General features: G+C 48.2%; 1 protein-coding gene and 1 long non-coding RNA gene across 6 annotated transcripts; one reads left to right on the top strand and one right to left on the bottom strand.

The window, feature by feature from the left end:
* Positions 1 to 1,283: 1,283 nt before the first annotated feature.
* On the top strand, positions 1,284 to 19,485 carry LOC131663310 (dihydropyrimidinase). Of its 5 annotated transcripts, none has more exons than XM_058933653.1 (11): positions 1,284 to 1,486; positions 7,759 to 7,853; positions 7,923 to 8,235; positions 9,475 to 9,654; positions 10,064 to 10,177; positions 13,830 to 14,062; positions 15,087 to 15,423; positions 16,548 to 16,992; positions 17,401 to 17,505; positions 17,663 to 17,767; positions 18,109 to 19,485. In XM_058933653.1, the coding sequence occupies exons 1-11, from the start codon at positions 1,448 to 1,450 to the stop codon at positions 18,186 to 18,188; spliced, it is 2,046 nt and encodes a 681-aa protein (XP_058789636.1). In that variant the 5' UTR covers positions 1,284 to 1,447; the 3' UTR covers positions 18,189 to 19,485. The 5 variants fall into 5 exon arrangements, with proteins under 5 accessions (XP_058789636.1, XP_058789637.1, XP_058789638.1 ...); XM_058933654.1 differs by lacking the exon at positions 13,830 to 14,062 and adding an exon at positions 11,300 to 11,532; XM_058933655.1 differs by lacking the exon at positions 17,663 to 17,767.
* Positions 19,486 to 20,252: 767 nt separating this feature from the next.
* LOC131663360 (uncharacterized) lies at positions 20,253 to 21,609 on the bottom strand. The gene is made up of 4 exons (XR_009301842.1): positions 21,588 to 21,609; positions 20,763 to 20,815; positions 20,486 to 20,682; positions 20,253 to 20,411 (listed from the first exon to the last, which is right to left on the bottom strand). It is a non-coding gene; the product is annotated as an uncharacterized LOC131663360 (long non-coding RNA).
* Between the last annotated feature and the right edge of the window lie 570 nt (positions 21,610 to 22,179).

The following is a 22,179-nucleotide window of genomic DNA, read 5'->3' as shown; positions in this document are numbered from 1 at the left end:
GATCGTATCTTCGATGCGCGTGCGTGCCAATTCGGAAGTTTGCCTCGTCTCTGACGACGATATCGCGACTCGACCGCGAACCGCTTCGACCCGTTGATACTTTGATCCGCAAGCTTTCCCATGGTCGTTCAAGTGTCGCGCGATGTGCTGACGGACACATCGCGCGGAGAGAAAAGGAGGCGGCTCGTAAAACGCACGAGTATATAAACAACCACTCGTCAGTGCCGCGACGCAAGTGAACCGCACGCGCGCGCTAGCCTTTTTCCTTTGCAAAGCGGTTTCACGTGAGCGATGGGAATTCGAGCGCATAAGCACCGCTCCACCGATGTTGCGATGTGCGAACTCGAGCATTTTACTCAATTAACGTCGATGCCATTTTGTGTGTGTGTGTGTGTGTGTGTGTGTGTGTGTGTGTGTGTGTGTGTGTGTGTGTGTTTAACGCACGCACGAGGCGTTTAAATGGCTTAACTTGGTAACTTGGCTTAAAAAGATGCCAATTAATGCACCACGTGATAATTTACGCATTAGCGCGGTAATGACTGCGTTTATCGTTATTTCTTTTTAACGATGAAATAACGTATGTACATGAATGTTTTTCAAAATATTGAAAATTACTATTGGACATATTGTACCGAACGAGGAAAACCTAACATTTGCAAAACGGAAAATCGCGGAACGAACAAGCTTGATTGATCAACATTCTTCGATATGCATTTGTATTCGTGACTTATCGCGCTAATAGCTCGGCAGTCGCAAGATAGTTGCATTCTAAGTTTGGTAAAGCAAGTTTTTCTCTCTCTCTCTCTCTCTGTTCTTGATGTGCATCAAATACATAACATTTGCTGTTTGGAATGTAATTAACGGGCGAATAAAAAACTCATGTAAAATGACGCTTGGTAAGACGAGTTTTTTCGCAAGATACTTTGCATTCCCTTAGAGTTTCCCCTGTGTGGTCATTTGCCAAAATAACTCTGCAGCACATATATACAAACATTTCGTCAAAGAGCTGATGAAAACATTCGATAAATCGTAGTCTAACAGTTTGAATCCCGGCAGATGTGTTATGATAAACAAAAAAGAGGGCGACACTGCCGTGCGCCAAGTCACACGCCATTCTATACAATCTCCGTTCTCTCTATGTATCTATGAAACTCGCGCATACACACATGCAAACGCACACGTGCACACGACTACGTGAATTCGTGCCGCTGTCCTGCCCCCACCCCTCGCTACTCGCTGAGCCTCATCTCTCTTGTGCCGCAGCGCGAGTCGATGCGGTGATGGTGCGCGCGCGCGGCGTCGAGTTGAGTTCAGTCGATCGCTAGACGCGTGTGCGCGAGCAACTTTTCTGTGCGTTCCTTTCGTTGTTATTTGTGCGCGCGCAACGGCGGCCAGGGCTACACCTCTGCTTTTACACGCTTCGTTTCTACTGTAAACATCAACGACAATGGCCACACCGGTCAAGAAAGTTCCGATTCACCTGCAGGTTCGATCTCACGCTACTCGCTTCCTTTGTGCGCGCGCGGGAGCGCTGTGCAAAGCCGCGCGATGACTTTTAAAATAGATCTTGGCCGAGCATAGAAGTAGGTGCCATACCTGCTCTTTTCTTTTCCGAATTCACGAAGTGGAATCTGTACGCGATGTTTCCTAACCCCACTGCCCTATATATTAGGTCGGCTCGGCGTGCGTTTCAAAAAGTTTCGATATTGCGTGTCTGCCAATATTATGCGAGTTGACTCTTGTCATTCTTCGCATTGTTTCCGAAGCCGGGGTCGCTGCAATTATTCGGAACCTGCCTCGATACTTTCTCGCTGTAACGTGCGCATCGATCGCTTGCAACGATAGCTATCTTCTCTGTTTCTCCTGGTTCGGCGGGCGGGGTACACAGGCAGCAGGTGCCCCATTGAATAGCAACGGATTCTCATTTTGAAAATTTCGCAGGTCTCTTTCGGCCGATAAATTCGACTGACCGACAGGGGAGAATATCGTGCGAATCTTTTTCTCTCTCTCGGCCGCTAATCTACCTTTCTTTTCTGCGCGTCGAGGCAGCTAAGCGAGCCGCCTGCTGCCTTGCCGTTGGGCTTGTTTTTTCGATTCTGCTTTTTGTGCACGCCGAGAGCGACGGAGGCATAGAACTAGCCGGCATAGTGCATGGCTCGAGTTTTATTTTTAAATCCGCTTGCCAGCAGCGCGCCTTTACGTTGTAAAGCGGGCACGCCGTCGCGTTTCGCCGGGGTTACGTAAGTTTTTGTTTATCGAGGCAGGCTTTACAGCATGCACGCCTCGTCCGCTCTCTCGCAGTTGACTTTTCACGCAGTCTCCAACATCTCTGTTCCAATCTTGCGGATCCCGTAGGTAATATTGGTTTTTTTTTTCGAGAAAAGCACGGCGAGGAAGGCATTGGCGGGTTATTGAAAAACGTCGGTAATGCAGCGATATGTTGAAGGCCCGATTACGCGATGGTAGCTACGTTCACGTATGTTTGGTTTGTTTTGTGTGATCGATATCTCTCATTATGATGTGTTGCATGCGCGCCCACGAGATAAGACGACGAAACTGTAAAGTATTAATTAACGACACCGTGATTCACGACCAATTTCGTCGCCAGCGCGGTGATTATGTGTACTCTAGTCGCAGAGCTATGCCTCTTGATAAGATTTTGTTTGAGACAGAATTATTCAGCTGATGCTGATTTGGCCATAGCTGGTTCGTGCTGTGCTAATTTTATAAGTAGTCTTGCGATTTCACACCGAATGAGCTTGAAAGTCTCTTGGTTGTGAAAATACTTATGATAATGGTATTCGCAATTGATGACTACGCTTGTTTCATTAACCGACTTATTGCTGACGGTATGAATCTTCTCGAGTTTGCATTGACTATATAATAAGATGTCGGGAAGCGGGAAGTAATGTGAAAGAGGAAGTGGTGTGATTCAGCGATGAGTCATTTCCACCCTTGACCCGTTAAAGCTCGTTTTACTAACACCCTCTGTGTCGGGGAGGAGAGATATCCAAAGACTGGTCCTTCTTGCGCTAGGGTGTTCCCGCAAGTACGACACCGGGAAAATCCCTTCGGCTCTCGTCACTTCGATTGACCGGCAAACGCTTCTATACTCTGCCCTTTCGGGCCGCTCAGCCACGATTGATCACCTCGTTATCATAAATGAATAAAGATTGGCGGGGGCACGCGCGCGGAGGCAACGATTCCACCTGCGCGATAATGAATTCCGGCGAGAGGCCTTCGCCGCGCGATGATTGTTATGACAGATAAAGAGCAATTGTGTTCGGGCGGGCGTGGCATTTTATCGGGCACGTTGCGACTCTCTTTTCGCATCTGCGCGAACGATCGAGAGGCCCGGTCACCGATGGAAGAGGTCGGCGCGGGAGAGCAGACTGGAAATCCATCCTCGCCATGCTTGTCGAATCAGCTGATGCGTCGAGCCGCGATTCACCTGCTGCGCGCGTTTATTGATTGCGGCTCTCTCCGCGCCGCGCCCGCGGAAGCTCTCTTCGCAAATAGATCTGCCCGGCGAAGAACTTCGCCTCGCAGCTCCTCACCGCTTTCTCAAAGGCTCGTGTTTCGCTTGGTTATTATTGTTCGAGTTAATCCGCGCGTGCTCGATGCCAATGTCGTTCGGCGTTGAAATATCGAGTTATTATTTTTTTTTCTTTTCCACTTCTTTTCGTTCGCGCGTGATCAGCAGCTCATCAATTTTTCTCTGCGTACTCGCGCTTATTGGAAGAAAAAAACAGTGAACCTTGCGAGATTACCGACACGTGAGCAAAAGTCTTTCCGTGTTTTTTGCTGCGGCACACGAACGTGAATTCGACCCCGTTTCCGTCGTGCCGGCAATTGCACACATCGCTCGATAATAATTCTCTCCGGCTGATTATTACACATGTTATGATTCGAGCACTCTCTTTCGCGTTCATAAACGATTCGACTTCCTCCGGCGCTGCGCTAATTTACTCTGGCAGGCTCTGAATGCGCAGTCATTTCGAATGCCGGAAAGGGCCCAATGGCCAACGCCAACATTGGCTCGAAAGGGAAGCGACCCTCGCGTGTGTGCGTTTAGATAGCCCGGGGGGGGGGGGGGGGGGGGGGTAAACAAGAGGCAGCGTCCGATAAATCATCGTCGCTCATTCAGCCTCCCATTCAGCAGGACGAAAAAGCACTGTCGCGCGTGCGGCGCACGCCTGCGCCTTGGCACGTGTCAACGAACTATCGATTCGCCGTGGGCCGAGGGCGACGCGCCGCAAGTGCGCGCACCACCAGTCGCGGCGTATCGCGCGCGGTTGGTTGCGCAATCGCAGATATATACCCGTACCGCCCCGGCGACTCCTCCTCGTCGGCCTCCTTCCGCTTGCTCGCAGGCTTGCGCGGCACGTGCACCGCCGGACGCGAGGAACGAGCGCCGCCGGCCCATTTTTTTTTTTTTCTTTTTTCTTTTCTGTTCTCTCGGCTCTCGTTCGACCTGCTCTGGCGATGTTTCACCGGCAATTATACGGGTTGGCTCTCCGAAGCGCAATCAGCGCACCACCGAGCCGTTCGGATCTGATTGTACATTGGAAGTACTAACATCGGACCCTTGTCGTTCGGCGTACAACCTTGCACGCATCGGCTTCCGTATTCGCATGCAGCGGCGGAGGCTTCAACGGAGCGTGACCGCGCTGCCCCCCCCCCCCCCCCCCCGCCCCATCTCTCTCTCTCTCTCTCTCTCTCTCTTGACTAAACAAAAGCCTCGGACTTTTCCGGGGGCCACGCGCGGCTGGGCTCCGGGAAGAAAAGCGCAGCAACGGCGAGGCACGAGCGCTAATGGGAGGCGGCAGCGCGCCAGATATCGTCCACGGTCTAATTCACATTTGCAAATGAGCGCCGGGCCGGCCGGAAACGCCTCGCACCTGCCCGCGCGGCCGCCTCGCTTTTCCACCCGCGCGCGCCACCGCCGCTAATACATGCGCGGCCTCTCTCCTGCGCAATGCCACTTTTCAAAACTTCACGCTCCGCGCGCTCGCTTCCGCGTCTTTCGGCGGCCTCCACTCCCGCGGCGCTCGCGCATCATATATTCTCATCGTTACGCGTGTCCAGCGCCGCTGCTCGCGTCCACGGGGGGAAGGGGGGGGGGCTTTAATTCGACGCGAAAGCCACGCCGGAAATCCGAGCGCACCGTCTGTCGGAAACTCGATCGCTGGGGCTTTCGGAATTATGAAAAATGCAAACATCGTGAAAAGAGAGCGAGAGAGAGAGAAGTTATTGCAACAGTGCGCAAACGGTAAAACCGAACGAGAAGCTTGTCCGCTTCTTTCGACGCTGTCAACGCGAATTAGTATGCAAAGTGTCCGCGGCGAAAGTTCAAACACACTTGCGCCGCTCGCCCTTCGCACGCGTCCCAACGACGACGTTGTCGAGCGACTATCGGTTGTAGGCGCCTGTCTCTCTCTCTCTCTCTCTCTCTCTCTCTCTTTCTCCTGAGGAAATTTCATGGCATTGTAATGAAACTGGCCGTGGGAAAAGTGACAAAGGCACGCTATGTCGAAGCGACACGTGGACACTAAAACGGCCGCGGACTCCCGTTGAAAGAACAGAGCAACTTTGGAGAGCGAATTGGTGGGGAGCGCGCGACTCCCTCCGTTTTGTGCGCTATTTAAATCCAGCGACGAATTTCTAGCTCCAAGACGCACTGTGCGCTTTCACGGCGTCCCCGTCGTCGCGTCCGACGAGCTGCGCCATTAATCAGCATTCTACGCACGCCGAGCAATTAATATTCCCTGTGTGCGCGAACGCCGCGGGCGAGAGATGATCACTGTACGGGCCCCGAGGAGACGAACAAAGTGTAGCCGCGCTAACTGATGAACCATCGCGACTGCGGTGCGCTCCGAAAATACATCTGACGTAAAGGAGAGGGGGGGGGGGGACGCCAGACCTAGCGAGTCGCACACAATCCGTCGACGTTCGCCAATGTCCGTTCACACTTCGCGACGTGGTGCAGCCACTCGCGCGCGCGCCCGTGCAAAGCGGTCTCGCATCGGCCAATGCCTCGATGGCAAAGCCCTTCGTCGCGAAACTCGGCCGCGGCGAAATTGCAGAGCGGCGCGTTGGTGGCAATTTATAAGCGCTCGATAACCCTCAATCACGCCCGGCGGTTCGTGTCCGTAGCGCCTGTGAGACTCCGCAATAAGTATAGGAAGTGTCTAATCATCGCAACGCCCGTTTTGTGCAGCGCGTAGTTAATCGTTGGATTTCGTCGGTCGACCTATTACTGTCGTTCAATATTGACTTTCGTTCTCACGGCAATTTGTTTATTTTTTTTTTTATTTGTTGTTTACGCATCGTCGATAAATAATATTCGGCTGCTCGTGTTATAGAGCTTCGCCTTGGCCAGTCGATTGGCGCATTTCGTCGGCGAGCACTTTCGGATTCCATTGCGCGGAGAACTTGTCACCGAGTAACAAGCTTGCACGCCTCCCCCCCCCCCCCCATACCCTTAAACAAATTTTAGCACGTGGGCACTCGCTCGACGCCGAGCCTCGGAGCAGCTGCTCCGACGAGCGGAATGTCGTCGCCCTGTGCAGTTCGATTAAGACATTGCCGATGCGTCGCGTCGTCCGCCTACAGGGGAGCACGCGATACCGTTCTCATCCCACGTTGAAGTGACCTCCCGGCTTGTCGGGCGCGCGAGAGCGGAAACGCAAAAATAATGCAAACGCGCGTTACGAAATCGCGGAGCGGACGTCGTACGCGGCCGCGAGCGCTGGCCGCGATTCTCGCACCGTTATTCTCGCCCAATCCGAAGGCCTGCCGGTTCGTGACTTCGCCGGGCGCGCTAGCTTTTCTCTCGTTCGCTCGGTCCTGCAAACGGAGCGGGGGGGTCGGGAGGAAAAGCACGTTCGATTCGACGACTGGCGGGCCGTATATCGCGCGCGAACTCGTGCCGTGGCGACTGGCCGAGCATCGATAATAGAGGCTAATTGACGTAGTCGGCGGGGCAGGAAGTCGAGTATTAATCGACGCGCGCTCGCGCGCGCCGCGCCCTGCTTCGGCCACGCGCGCGCGTCTCGACTCGGCCGTAGCTTCGCGCGACTGGATCGCCCCCCGTCGCGGAATTCGTTCGCTCCCTGTCACGGTCGCGCGCGATCCACCCGCGCCGAGTGCGTGAAATTGCGCGGCAAGAGAAATCGCTCCTCTCTCAGGGACAAACAAGTCGCGAGGGAGGGAGACACGCGGAGGGAAAAAATCTTTATCTCGGCGGAGAGAAAGTTACGGGGTGTCTGGGCCGGAAATGGAATTCAAGTGTTCGTCGCGACGTCGACTACGCGAGGGGGATGCCACTTCTTGACTACGCGAGGCTTGCGGGATATCGATGCACGCGACTGTTCTGTGCTCGTGGAGGAGTTTGCAAAATACGATATTTCGTTTTGTCTCGTCGAGGAAAGTTGGATCGGAAGCTGCACATTGTTCGACGGCTTTCAGTCGGCTCACTTCTGCTCACCCAGACAATGCGGATGATGAAAACAAGAAAAACGCAATAGCCGCCAAGCTTCCTCGAAAAGGATAACCGGCAGCTGATAAGTTCCAAGAGAAACTTTATCAGTCGTGCCCTAATTGCGGCCTAACTTTCTCGAGAAGCCGGATCGTATCGCTGGTGGGGTTTACGCAAAAGCTGGCGTTGTTCGCGCGGCGCGTCGGCTCGCGCAGGAAAGCTGCGCGCGCGGGACTCGATTACCGTGCAGCGGCGAATTAACCTGTGTGTGCTTGCAGAGCGCGCAAAACCGGCTGCTGATCAAGAACGGCAAGGTGGTGAACGAGGATGGCCTGTTCGACGCGGACGTGTACGTGGAGGACGGCATCATCAAGTAAGCTATGCGCGGACGCCTTCGAATGCGCGACCAGCTAACGTTTGTACGCTCGAACGTCGAAAACAGGCAGCTCGGGCGCAACCTCATCATACCGGGCGGCACGAGGACGATCGACGCGAGGGGCAAGTACGTGATGCCCGGTGGCATCGATCCCCACACTCACTTCGAGCTGGAGCTGATGGGCGCCACCACCGTGGACGACTTTTACCAAGGCACCAAAGCCGCCGTCGCCGGTGGCACCACCATGGTCATCGACTTCTGCATACCAAAGCCCGACGAGGGCTTGCTGGAGGCTTACGAGAGGTATCGCGTCACGGCCGACGAGAAAGTCTGCTGCGACTATGCTCTGCACGTCGCCGTCACCAAGTGGACCAAGCAGGTATTCGAGCGCACCTCTTTCTCCCCGAACGCGCCCCAACGACCTGCTCTCGAGCATCCTCGAGCGCGATACCCCACTCCCGCCGACTGCTCTGAGAACGCGCCGCTCTCGCGCGCGATCGGAAAGGAAGGCACGGCGGCTCGCGCGCGGGTCCATTCAAATCCGCGCCGCGAGTCAGATCGCGTTCTCACACTCCTTGAATCGCGCGCGCCGAGGACAATGCGCGTCCGCGCGCTAATTGGAGAAAACGCGCGCTCAGGAATGTCTTTTTCCTTCTTTCTTTCCTCGTGAGATCGCCGAATGCTAATTTCGACTCGGGTTCCGTTCTCTTGGAACGACGACGACGACGACGACGACGACGCCGCGCCAGCCGCTTATTAATGCGCCCCGCGTCGCCGACCTTTTCGGGAAGTTAAGCGCGAGCTCGACTTTTTCGACGCTCACTATTGCGGCGCGGACGACACCGCAACAATTATTGCTTTCGTTCGATCGAGGGATACAATCGGATTGCCGTCAATCCAATAAATAGCCGCGGCTAAATTGGTGTCACGTGTGCATATTGATTTCGTTTGACATTTCTCGCTGCGCGCGACAGGCACCTAGAAAGTAATAGTTTTATGCCTTTATGGTTCGCTGCTTTGACGCAACTTCCCGTTTGACCGTGCGGAAAATCTTTATTTTCTGGCAATAAAATTAAAAAAAAAAACAACAATGCTTTTGCATTCTACTTTGAAAATTAAAATATTCAGTCCCGTTCCATCGACAATGCTATCGGACGTTCGGTACAAAAGAGTTGGATTTATCTTTCCACGATGAGAACTCGTATCTACTTTGAAGTTCGCGGTCAATGTGATTTCACCGCTGTCAAATCATGTTGACAACTGGGATTGTCTCGATGCTCTGTTACTTGAGTAACGTGAACACTGAACGGTCTGCTCTATCTAAGTATACAAAACTGCCTTTCTTGCCATTCGTAATTAAAATTCGAGCACTCGATGCTAAGCATTCGGAGGTTTCGCGTCCAAATGTTCAGAAATGTCGCGCATTCGAACGCGTAATCAGACTCTCGAAATGATTCTCTCGGCAGCGAAAGAAACGACGTTAACCGAAAGTTCTCTAATGTCCTCGCTCGACGGAGCTCGGAACTGCCGACCGCGCCGTATCGCACTCGAGACAGCGCGCGCGAATGGAAAGCCGAAGAGAAGAAAAAAAAAGCAACAAAAACGCGAATGCTTACAGACGAGGGAGGAAATGGCGACGCTGGTGCAGCAACACGGCATCAACAGCTTCAAGTTTTTCATGGCGTACCGCGACTTGTTCATGCTGAGGGATCCAGATCTGATCGAGGCGTTCAAGATTTGCAAGAGCTTGGGCGCCGTGGCGATGGTGCACGCCGAAAACGGTGACATCATTTACGAGGTATTGTAGACCGTCATTTAAATTTCATATTCGACGGAGGAACAATGGCACGGCAAAGACGTGCCGGTACATTAAGCGCTCTCGTCGGATAATTGGAGGGATTAAGGCTCCCCTCCCAACGCGAGCGATATTAGTTTTCATCGCGTATGCATAACGACAGCCATTCCGCTAGCTGCAATTCACGGGGGGGGGGGGGGGGGGGCTCTTCATTTGAATTTTCGCTACCGGCCGAGTTGATTCGGTAGCGACGCCGTGAAAAGAGACTCGCGGACGCTTGGTCGGTCGGCCGGAGCGCGGGCGGAATTGAATGGCGTCGGCTAGCGGGACAAGAGGTCATCGCGATGGTGGCGCGCGAATTTGGGCTTGGACCAAGACACAATGGGGCCTCATCGGATCGTTCGGCTTGCAGAACACGAAGAAGCTGTTGGCGGCCGGCGTGACGGGCCCCGAGGGCCACGAGATGTCACGGCCCGAGGAGGTCGAAGCGGAAGCGACTAACCGTGCCTGCGTCATTGCGAATCAGGTGAGTGCCTCTACCGGTAGTTAGCAAGCCGCGTTTGCACGCGCGCGCACCTATGCGGCGCGGCATACTCTCTCGCGCGTAAGCTCCCCCTTCGCTGCATATTATGCGGATGCAATAAATTTATCGCGTTCAACTTCTCCTTTCCTTCTGCATCGTCCGCACGTACATTACAGCTCGTTATGTCTGTCTGTATACACATTTCAGCTCTTTATTCCTTTTCGTTTCTTTTCACCTTCGCTGTTCAAGCAGTGTAATGTCGATATCTTTCACGCCGCACGTAGATAAAGTATGTGTAATTACGTAGTCGAGTTGACCTTTCTGTAGTTCGAAAGTCTCTTTCGTTGCTGTTTATCGGCATGCATGCAAAAAATAACACACTGCTATCGAGAGAGGCGCATCTCGCCGCCGAGCTTCGCGTTCACGCGGCTTGTTGCGCAACCACGACGACGACGACGACACGCGAGGAGAAAAGTCGCCACGGACTTTTATCTTATTCCCGGCAAACGCTGCGAGTACGGCGGACGGAAAAAATTGCGAGCGCGCCAAATTGGCCGTCTCCAGCGAGTGAATTGTCCATTAACGATAAGAAGCGGAGACACGGCTCAAAAGGAACGAAAAGGAAGAACGACAAGAAGTTGCAGGCTCGTTGCTGCCACCGCCGCCGCCGCCGTCGCCGCCGCCGCCGCTGCAACGCTAAGTGGGCAATGCCTTATAGATCTCCGGGATTGTGTGACACTCGCGAGCGCGTTGCTTGACAAGTTGCTTTGATTTGTCGACGACGCCTTCTTTCCGTACAGAGCCTCGCTTCTTCTTCTACACCTCGGCCAAGTCGGAGCATCGTTTACCGAGCAGCGCTTGGCCGATCGAGCGCTGTCAAAGTCAATTGGGAGTCTAGCCGACGAATGTCAGTGATCGACGTGCGAAGACGAGCCGGATGGACTTGGCTGACGGGTTGGGTTGGGTTTGGGTTCGGGCCGCGGAATCGATGAATTCGGAGAGCGACGAGCGGAAAAAGGCTCGCAACCAATTTCAGCTTGCAAGCAGCGGCGGCGGCGGCGGCGGTGGCGGCGAGCAGCTGGCCACCCGCGCGGCAGCTTGCGTTACATCTGAAACAAATCGCAGACCAAGTGTCCGTTGTACGTGGTGCACGTGATGAGTAAGAGCGCAGCCGAGGCGATCGAGCGTGCGCGCGACCAAGGAGGCGTCGTTTGGGGCGAGACTCTGGCTGCGGCATTGGGTACCGACGGCACTCACTATTCTCACAAATGCTGGCGACACGCTGCTGGACACGTTGTCAGTCCGCCGCTCAGGCCTGACTCTGACACTCCCCTTGCGCTTATGAAGAAACTCGTCAGGTCAGTCGACAACGTTTTTACTTTTTTTTTCTACGCCCTCCCCTCCCCCCGCCCTCCGCCCACCGCTCGCCTGCTGCGCGCGCGAGATTTCTCTTTGCAGGTGCTATGCACGAGGAAGTGCCGGTTACGCATTAGAAGGGTAAGCTTGGCTACTGCGTTTCATACGCGTTGTCGAGGCGATAGCGTCGGCGTCGCATTCGACGCTGCCTCGAGCGATACATCGGCCGTTGTTACTTATAATGTAGTTCGAACGCGCGCGCTTGCTCGAGCTATCCAACGCCAAGGCGGCGAGTGCGCGGGAGGATGAAAAAGATAAGCCCGGTGTCCGACGATAAAAGGCGCGTCACGCATCGCAGCGGGGCATCGATCGCGCGCCAGTGGAGGTAGACAGCGCCGCGACATTTCTCGCCTGCCGCTTGGCCGGCAAAGCGCATAGGCAGCGTCTCCACGCGTACTCTCTCCCATCTCGGCTGCTGCTCGAGGGCGGGCAGAGTCGGCTAATTGGGCCGCCGTCTCCAGCCGGCGAGGCGCTGCCTTGTAATTGCAGCGGATGCGTTTGTTCAACAACAGTGTCGCCGCGTCGCTGCGACCACGGCCTCTCGGCGATGTCGCCTTCGAACGGGGAATTCCGGCGCCGACGTTTTATCTCCGTTTTGGAATATCGGCCGCGTGGGACGTACGAGCTACGGCTATTCTTCGCTTCTTTCGCCGACGGCTTCGGCCGAATCAGCTTGTGCGGGACAAGCGTTGCCTGTTACCCAATGTCCCGGCGAATCAGCCTTTCGCGCGATGACAATATGCTCGGGCGAAAACGACAATCGACGAGATAAGAAGAGCAGCACGCGCCACGGCAAGCTTTCGCCCTCGGCCCGATATGCGAGCGCGGAGCCGAAGTCCAAGCAAGCGTGAAAATTGCTCGTCCGATTGACGTTCATTCCCATCCAATAAAGGTCAAGTTCGACCGGCTCTCGCGAGTGCACTTCCTGCATGCGTCGTCGCTCGATGCCATCGTACACGACAGGCTTTGATATCGCAGCGGCGACTTTCGCGACGGGGGACACGCGGCGAGTTGGTCGTCTCGCGAGCATAAAAATTCGACGGTCAACCGACAACTTTTCGCATGCGAATTGCGCAAACGGAATATTGATCGGTTATGACCAATCGCCAAAAATAAACCTAGCGAGCGAACAAAAAGAATGTGGGAACAACGAAGACGGAGTATTCGTGCAAACCGTGGCGAGCAATAAAAGAAGCAAAATTAAAAAAAAAAGAATCTTATCGCGAGATTATCCTGTCATCGCCGTCAATTGATAGAAACGGAGAGGATGCCGACACGTATACTGTAAACGGTTCACATTTGAAGTATGTGCGTGTGGCAAATAGTTGCATGCCAGTTGATTGTACGTTGCACGCTACATTCCGCGAGAATTCTTTTATTGTTCTATGCTGTGGTAAAGGGAGCATGTTTGTGTGTGATAGGTGTATCGGTGCGACAGCTGTCGGCCGAATGATATGCTTATCTTTTGTTAGATTTCACGATTCGTTGTCGTTGGTCTGAGTGTCTGTTTAGAAAGTAGAATAGTTTGATTGTTCTTCATTTCTCTCTTTCTCTCTCCCTCTCTCTCTCTCTCTCTCTATCTCTTATTCCCACTCTCTCGCCAAGATTTTCCTTCACCTGTAGTTCGTGCCGATCGTTTCGGTGTCGTCTTGGAAAATTTGTCAATGTGGCACGTCGCTATGAATGTGCGCGCGAACCCGCAAAGCCTTCTCCCGGCGCCTTTTCCTTGCCCGCGATTATCGTAGTTATCGTTCTTTTGCCTGGCGCGGAATACATTGACCTCCTCGTCAGCCGATCTCGATCGCTTTCATCGGAGCCAAGGGCAGAGGAGAGAGAGAGAGAGAACAGTCAACGATACGCGCGGACTCGCCTCGCCTCTTATCGGCGTATCATAAGGTAGCGCGCCGCGAGAACGATTTTCCGCACGCCGACCGCGCCGAGCTTTCGAGCGCGACTCGAGACAAAGAAGCCCGCGCTTCCATTTTTTCGTTCGCGTCGCTTTATCTCCCTCTCTGACTCGCGCGCGAAACGGTGCCGTCGCCTGCGAAAACGGCCCGAGATTTCTAGTGTATTCAACGGTGGCGTCGTTGTCTTTTCTCTCTCTCTCTCTCTCTCTCTCTCTCTCTCTATCTACTTATCTATGTCTGTCTCTATCTCTCTCTCTCTCTCTCTCTCTCTCTCTGTGTCCCTTTTTTCCCACACGATTAACTACATGTCTGTCGAAAAACGCACTGCTCAGTTGAATTGCCCGCTGTACGTGACGGCGGTGACGAGTAAGTCCGCGGCCGACGTGATAGCAGCTCGTCGCGCTGACGGCGCGGCTCTTTACGGCGAGCCGTTAGCTTCGTCGCTCGGCATCGACGGCTCGGCCCAGTACGGCAAGGACGCCGTGAAAGCTCGCCGCCTCGTCACCTCGCCGCCGCTCAGGCCCGATCCTACAACGCCCACCTACCTTTGCGAGCAGCTGGCTCAGTAAGTATCACACCGATCATCGGACGTTTCTGCGATCGCTTGACGGACGGAAGATCGCCGCACACATTGAATTTGGGAAGGAAAGCTGTCGAGCAGCCTCGACGACCTCTCTGATCTCTAATTTTGACGTTGCGCAGGTGGAGAACCCGTTGCTTGGGAAAGAACTCGTTGCACCGGAGCTTTCCTTCGATGGAATTACAGACGTACATTTCGATGTTTTCGCCTCGAAAACAATTTCTGCTCGTAATTAGGCGTCGAACGATGAGCCCTCTTCGAATTGTGCATTAGGCCATCGCTTCTCGCAGGGCGTATCGTCCGACGTATCTCTCTCGTACTGGAATTCTTCCTCTCCTCGACTAGTTTCTTTTTTTTCCTTTTCTTTTTCACCTTCTGTCTCGACGCAGCGACAATTAGCGATTCCGCTTGCTCTCGATTGAAGATTGCCTCGACGCGCGACAGAGAAATCCCAACGAAGAAAGCGCATTTTCTTTGGCGAACTTTTTTCCGTCGTCGTTGTGCCATGACGATCCCGGAATGCGCGCGTGCCGATTAGAAATTAATCTGGTTTCTTGGTACAACGACGACTGCGTCGTCGTGCTTGACGAGGAGAAAACGCGATGATTGAATTTATGGAGCTATTCTCAACTCGTTTTTTTTTCTCACGAAAGCGCAGTTTAACAACGTTGTCTTTCCTGAGGACACTTGGAATCGGAGTTTAACGATGCTTCAAAATACGACTGGCAATCGAACGGTAAAAACTTTCTCTAGGTTTTTGAGCTTTTCAGCTTTCTAGGCTTCGGTCGCACATTCGCAATTGTGTGCGGGTACAGTGATTTCGAAGCAAGTCGTGGCCTGTGCAGCGGCATTAAAAGAATAATAACGATAACGCTGACGCTCCCCCCCGCAAGCACGGCTAGCCGAAATTACCTCGATAAGCCATTGCAATATCGACGGACGAAACGGCCGTTCGTCAAGCTCGAGCATTGCCGACGCAATCTGACACGTGTCTTTCGAAAACCCGCAGTGACGGGCTCCAAGTGACCGGCAGCGACAACTGTACCTTCAACGCCGATCAAAAGGCTCTGGGCAAGGACGACTTCTCCAAGATTCCCACCGGCGTGAACGGCGTGGAGGACCGCATGAGCATCGTCTGGGAGAAAGGCGTTCACGCTGGCCTCATGGATCCGACGCGTTTCGTCGCTGTCACGAGCACCAACGCCGCCAAAATCTTCAATGTCTATCCGAAGAAGGGCGTGATCGCCGTGGGCTCCGACGCCGACATCGTCGTCTGGGATCCAAGCCGAAAGCGCGTCATCAGCGCGCAGACACATCACCAGGCGGTCGACTTCAATATCTTCGAGGTCAGTTCGGAATGTCCGTCGTGCGTTCGCCGCCGCACACTGTGGTATTATATTAAAACATCAAAAAATTATATTCAAAATGAAATATCTCAACTTAGAATTGATCGATTTTTATAAAATCGATTTCAATGTAAAGCTAATTACTTATAGAATACAGGAAAACCTACAACGAGTGTCGAAATAGATTTCCTATCCTTCGAAAAGTTCGTGGAAATGCAAAATTTTTTGAGGCTGTAGATCTTTAGAGTAAAAATTAAAAATAATTGTTTTTAATAAGAAAATATAAGTTTAAAGATAATTTACTGAATAAATAGAAGTTGAAATTCATCAAATGTCAGGTAATAACAAATTCTTGGTGGTAAAATTATATTTAAATATGAAAATTCTGTTTGGCCGATAGTTGAAAAGTATTTAATAAGCCACGCAAAGGAAATCACAGTATTGAACTTTTAATTATAATTCTGGGTGTTTAAAGTACTTAAAAATTCTATAAAAATATATGATGAATTTCAACTTCTATTTATTCAGTAAATTATCTTTAAACTTATATTTTCTTATTAAAAACAATTATTTTTAATTTTTACTCTAAAGATCTACAGCCTCAAAAAATTTTGCATTTCCACGAACTTTTTGAAGGATAGGAAATCTATTTCGACACTCGTTGTAGGTTTTCCTGTATTCTATAAGTAATTAGCTTTACATTGAAATCGATTTTATAAAAATCGGTCAATTCTAAGTTGAGATATTTCATTTTGAATATAATCTTTTGATGTTTTAATATAATACCACAGTGTGCGCCGCCGATCGTCGTTGCGAATATCGCGAGTCAAACTTGCTTTCGTTATTATTCCAAAATTCAAATGAACTAGAAGCCGCGTAGAATCAAATTAAAAGGTGAAAGTTATACGCCGCGATGAAGCTAGATCGCTGCGTGCTCGAGTATGAGTCAATCGATCGGCTCGTTTGCCATTACGGCACACGCTCAATTCGGTTGCTCCTTCAAGAAGTGATGGACCTTGCGGTAGGACCGTGACAAGCGGCGCTTCTAGCCGTGCACGCGACGCCAATGTTTCGCGTAGCATGGCCTATCTTTGCAGTGACGATTGTCGCGCTTGTACCCGCAGGGCATGGAGGTCCACGGGGTCGCGGAGTACGTCGTCGTGGGCGGTCGCGTCTGCGTGGAGGAGTGCGAGGTGAAGGTGGTCCACGGCTTCGGCAAATTCGTGGAGAGATCAGCGTATCCGCCCTACGTGTACGAAGCGATCGAGGAGCACGAGAAGCCGCTCCGCGGAGTTCCGCGCTCCGAGGCGGACGCACGCCGGTACGCCGAAGAGGACGCCGTCTTCGCCAAGAAAGTCGAGGCGGTGCGCGCCGCGAGGGCTGCCCTCGACGGCGCGGCCAAAAACAACGGCCAGTCCAATGGTAACCACTATGACAACGAGTTCGTCGGGCCCAAGGTTCTGCCCTGCGCGCCAACTCTGCCAAACTCGGCTATCTCTACGCACTCGGTTAAGGGACCCCGGATGGAAGGCCAGAGGAACCTTCAAGACTCAACTTTCTCTATCAGTGGTAGGTATCACTGTCATATTAAAAAGCATAAGCTTCTTGCAGCAATTCAAGTCTGCTCATCGCAACTCCAAAAATATCCTGGAACAAATTCAGACGATTACCTTCAGCACGCGTTTTCGACTCTTTAGTAATAATCGCCAACACACATTTCAATATTTTTTACGATTAAACGAATAAACTAGCTTCGTCGTAATATCTCATCTTTTAACCATTACTCCATCATTGCTTGAAAAGGCTTTCAAATCGAGAGAAACCGTCAGGAAGCAACTTTTAACTTGCTTTCTTTTTTTTATGACTAAACCAAAGCACGAGATTCTTCATCAGACGTATATATTTTAACAAAATTCATAAACGTTTTTTCAACGACACCTGTCATCTAGTTTTACTAATCTATCAATCAAATAAAAGATAACAATTTCATCCCACCGAACGCCGTCATCGCTACTCCGTCACACAAGGGATTTAGGATGGAGGGAGAAAGGGATCTACAAGAGTCAACCTTTTCTCTTGGAGGTACTTTTATTTCTTTTATTTTTTTTTTTTTATTTATTTTTTTTTTTTTTTTTCATTAATTCAGTTAACCGGTTCTTTGGTTTTCTTGCTTTCAACTTTTTTTTGTACGCACAACATTTTTTTTATTAATATAACTCAATTTATTACGAATCGAAAGATGATAACTTAGCACCACCTCGCTCGGCCATTACTGCTCCATCACACCAAGGATATAAGGTAGAAGAAGGGACTAACTTCATGGACTCAAGTTTTTCTGCCGGTGGTAATTTGTGTTTTCTTTTTTTTTTTTTGAGAGGGGCAGGATATTATTTCATTGCTAACAAACTACTTATTAACTTGTTGTTAGTGATTTATGTTGGTTTTATTGTATAATGAATTAAACGCTGAATATTTTGCATTCATATCATAAATAGTTACTAATTGTCGATAGGTAAGGAAAATCCACACTTATAGCTTAAGAAACGTGGTTCATTTTTCTCACATTTGTACTTAACCCAAAGAAAAAAAAGTAACGAATCTTGATATCCATGTCATCGCAATAAAATATTTAATAACAAATTATTTTTCACTAGAAAACAAAATTTCATATTTTTCATGTTACAGACGATACTAAAGAAGCTCCACGATCCAGTATCCGCGTAAATAACCCACCAGGAGGACGCAGCGCTGGTGGTTTCTGGTAAAACAGTATCATCTACGTACCTGTGAACGAGAATCAAAAGTTAAGAGAAATCATGCAGCGACAAAAAAATTTCAGATCAAAGCGATCGAGTTGACTAGCTCTATATTTTATTCTTGATTGGATTAAAGATCGATTTATTGATTGGTTGTCTATCATTTAAAAATGTTTTTACCATCGTATTATAGAGTGAGAGAAAATTCAACAACACTGTTTTTTCTTTAGGTACTACTATGAATTTCACTTTTATCATCTTATATGTAATGTTTTTCCTTAAAATTGTTATCGTATGTAAATGTTCGTATCCACATTGATTTATTTTATTTTTATTACTTCCTCGGCGAATTGATTCAACGTGTTGCTACTGTATATTTGATTCATTTCTTTCTCTTTACTGAAATGAGAAAACATGTTACTGCACTGTAACACTATGGCACTACCACTCATATTCACTAAGAATACTGAAAACCTTGTACGTAGGTCTATTCGCATCTTCCGCTTTCGTGATTAGACTACTGACCAAAATAACCATAATTAATATTAAAAACACTCGTCGGAGATTATATCATTATGCAGTTGATACTATCATATACTTAATAACTGGTATGTAATGGATCATTATTGTTAAAATACGGTTGCACACATTATGTAATAATTGTTACATAAAAGTAATGAATGTTACCAGTAACAAACAGAAAAAGGATTTAAAAGACAACAATACTTTGTAATTTTTATTTTATTTAGTTTTGTGAATGTAATTTATAAAACATACTAAAAGTGCAAAGTGAATAATGCTATGTCTAATAAATATTCGCGATGAAAGCGTATTATGATCATGTGCAAACCAAAAATAAACAGACACGCAATTTTTCTATATCTATCTTATATATGTGCCGACACCGATAACTCGGACTGTGGATCAATATCTAAAAAATGAAGTTTTTTACTGAAAAATGAAATTTTGTATACCTTTTAATGCGTCTGCCTATAATTTATGGACAATGTTTTTTTTGAACGCCAATACGCGCCTTCCTTGTAATAATAACAGTATATTATGACAAGGTTTTTTAATTATTCGAAATTTTGACCAAAAACAAATTCAATAAAATATTAACGATATTTGCCTGTTAAAACTTGATTGGAATCTCTAAGATTCGACTTTTATCTCTATGAGACTTTTTTGAATATTGAACGGATTGTGCTTTACAAAAGGCATAATAACAGTTTGATTATGTCTGCTATTAGAGTGAATGTCTGTTACGATGTATCTAAATTCTTATAATAAATATTAGATATAATGAATGAATAAAATAATGTATTTTAAATTTTATCCTCTTTAAATCATGAAATTGTTTTGCCATTATAAATTAAATAAACACTTTTCCCTTAGTTTTCCAACTTAATCAAAATATCCCACGTAACTTTATATGGATGCCCAAAATTTATCAGGTTTTCCAATTATACGGCTGGATTAAAAATTACTGGTAAAGAAATATGTACAGACGTGGTTAATAATTTATTGATCTACATACATAATGCAATCTTTTATCGAATCAGTATACTTACACATATGATATTGTTATCCAATTAAAAATAACGTTTACTTGGAATTATTTAAATCGAATTCAGTGCACTTATAGCGTTGCAACACGGACAACAGCTCCTTGTTCTTAAAATTAATATATTAACTTAAAATTAGTTCTTCGATTAATTGTTCGCTTGCCGTTCAGTCAAATCCAAAATCTATAAGACAATAATGTATCGAATGCAAAAATAATACAATGAATACACTTTAAATGTATCGGTACAGCGCGACACCAAAGAAATAAATGAGACAATTTCATATGACCTTTGGTGTCCTCAGCAAAGGCAATTATATGCTTAATCAGTTCTTGCAGCTGTGCAATATTTTCTTGTTTGCGCTTCACCTATAAACTTGAACTTTATTACAAATAGTCAACTTGTTCAATAACTAGACTTACGTATAATTCTCATTAAGTCATTACATCTTACGTGATGAAACGTTATTGAATACGAAAGAAATATCATTATTTAAAACTTTGCGGAATAGATGTCGGTACATTTCTCGAATGAAGTTTTGTGTAAGATATAATGCAATATTGTTATTACTGTAGTCGCTGGAAAAGTTTCACGCTGCGAGTTTTATTTACGTTAAATGAAAAATAGAATCGGTAGCGGCACTTTTCGTTCGAAAGCCAAAGTAGATCTACAAAAAAAGATATGTACACATAGATCTTTACGTTAACAGTATCGTTGTAGGGACCGGTGTGCGGTGTTTACGTTTGCAGGCGTTGTCGTATCCACGTCACAACCGTTTGTATCCAAACAATCAGCAGCTTACATTTGACTTTTAGGCCGCATTTTTCCAAGTTGTCGATGATCGAGTCGTCGGTTCGCGTTTAGTTTTGCATTTGGGAGGATGAGGTTCAACCTCATCCTTCAAAACGACTGTAAGCGATACTTCGTTCTTGACACAACTATGATAGAATATGGAACCATGGACAAATGACTATGGCCGCGGTTCGATACATAATTAAAACATTAGAAAATGCGTCACCTGTTCAAATTTAAAATTCTGATATTTCAAGAGTGTTGGTTATATTAGTCAAGCTGCAAATAAAACATTTGATTATTGTTGGCATTTTTAAAAGTTATTATAGCATGTTCCGCTTATATTATTACAGGTAAAATATTACTTCAAAACTAAGCGATCATTGTGTTCTCGTAAAATGTCAACTTGTGGATCGTAGTCCGAAAAAACGTAGTATTTTATATTCGAAGCATTGTATACATATATAAGCTATTAATAATTTTTGAAAGACCCTAATGTCCGCCTGGAGTAATGAATTTAAACGCTTAGTAAACAATTCTCATAAAGAAGAATAATGAAATATTAAGTCGTGTATATCGACAGATGAAAAGCATCGGCTCTTAAAGTCGAGCCGTGACCACGTAGAACACAAATTTTGAAATATATCATTTATTCCTGAAACAGCTTCATTCGTGAAAAATCATCTTATCTTTAAAAAAAAGTTTCGATTTTATAGGCGTAACTTGGCGCAACATGACATTTTTCTTCTCACGTACTTTGAAATTAAAGTAAGATAAGTCATGCGTCGATTAAAAAAAGTGATGCTAGTTGATGCCTACATATTCTTGTTTTTATTATAATGAATATATGACAATACTCAATTAAGTGCCTCAGAACATAATACTAGTACATTTGGCTCAAATCACTTTATCTAAAACAACCGAAAAATGCATGAAGAAAATTGACAATGTGCTTCCTCGACTTCTACGGTTGTTTGTCAGCGACTTAGTTGAAAAGATATGTCGTAGAATGGCAAACTACAAAAGAAAGTGCACCATGATCAAAACTTACCAACGACGTTACTAGTCAAAATAAGCAACTCGAGGCCACTGTCGCCGGCCCGATGTGCGACTAAGGCTGCTGTCGAATCGTGCCGAAGCTCCGACGACGGCGTCCGTTCGCGCGAATCGGCGCGAAATTACATAATTCGTGCATGTGCGATGTACAAAGCAGCCGCGTTTTAGACGTACAATACTTGACGCGCCAAATAAAATGCAGGCTCCACTGATGGGATACACGTCGTTGGAAAGAATTTTCAAGCGTGCCATTTGAATTATTTCAAAGCTCAGTCGCATCGCAATCGTATTCTTTAAAATTTATTTCGGGAACGAAGGGAGAGCAAAATTTTCACCTTCGTTCCCCTAAATAACTATTTGCATTGACCAACCGAATACTTCAATCTTGAATTTTATTTCACGTACGCAAGAGAAACTTGTAAGTACCCACTGAAAAAGTTGCTTCGACAACTGAACATTTCCAGGAAAGTTAGCGATCGTAGTATATTAGCTAACTAGTGCGAGAAAGTAGATTCTTGTCTCGCGTGGGGTTTACACACGAGCGAAGCGAAATTGGCAACGCACAAGAGACATCCCTGCCGAACGTA

This window comes from Phymastichus coffea, unplaced genomic scaffold (genome assembly GCF_024137745.1).
Source record: "Phymastichus coffea isolate CEN01 unplaced genomic scaffold, Cenicafe_Pcof_1.1 PCOF00033, whole genome shotgun sequence".
Classification (NCBI taxonomy): domain Eukaryota; kingdom Metazoa; phylum Arthropoda; class Insecta; order Hymenoptera; family Eulophidae; genus Phymastichus; species Phymastichus coffea.
This window is presented reverse-complemented; position numbering and strand designations above follow the sequence as displayed.

What these genes read in the sequence shown, in the direction of transcription:
- LOC131663310 (XM_058933653.1), top strand. Translation starts at nt 1,448, where the DNA reads ATGGCCACACCGGTCAAGAAAGTTCCGATTCACCTGCAG. An exon ending in TCACCAAGTGGACCAAGCAG is followed by an intron (nt 8,236 to 9,474) that starts GTATTCGAGCGC and finishes GAATGCTTACAG; the next exon opens with ACGAGGGAGGAAATGGCGAC. An exon ending in CTCAACTTTCTCTATCAGTG is followed by an intron (nt 16,993 to 17,400) that starts GTAGGTATCACT and finishes ATCAAATAAAAG; the next exon opens with ATAACAATTTCATCCCACCG.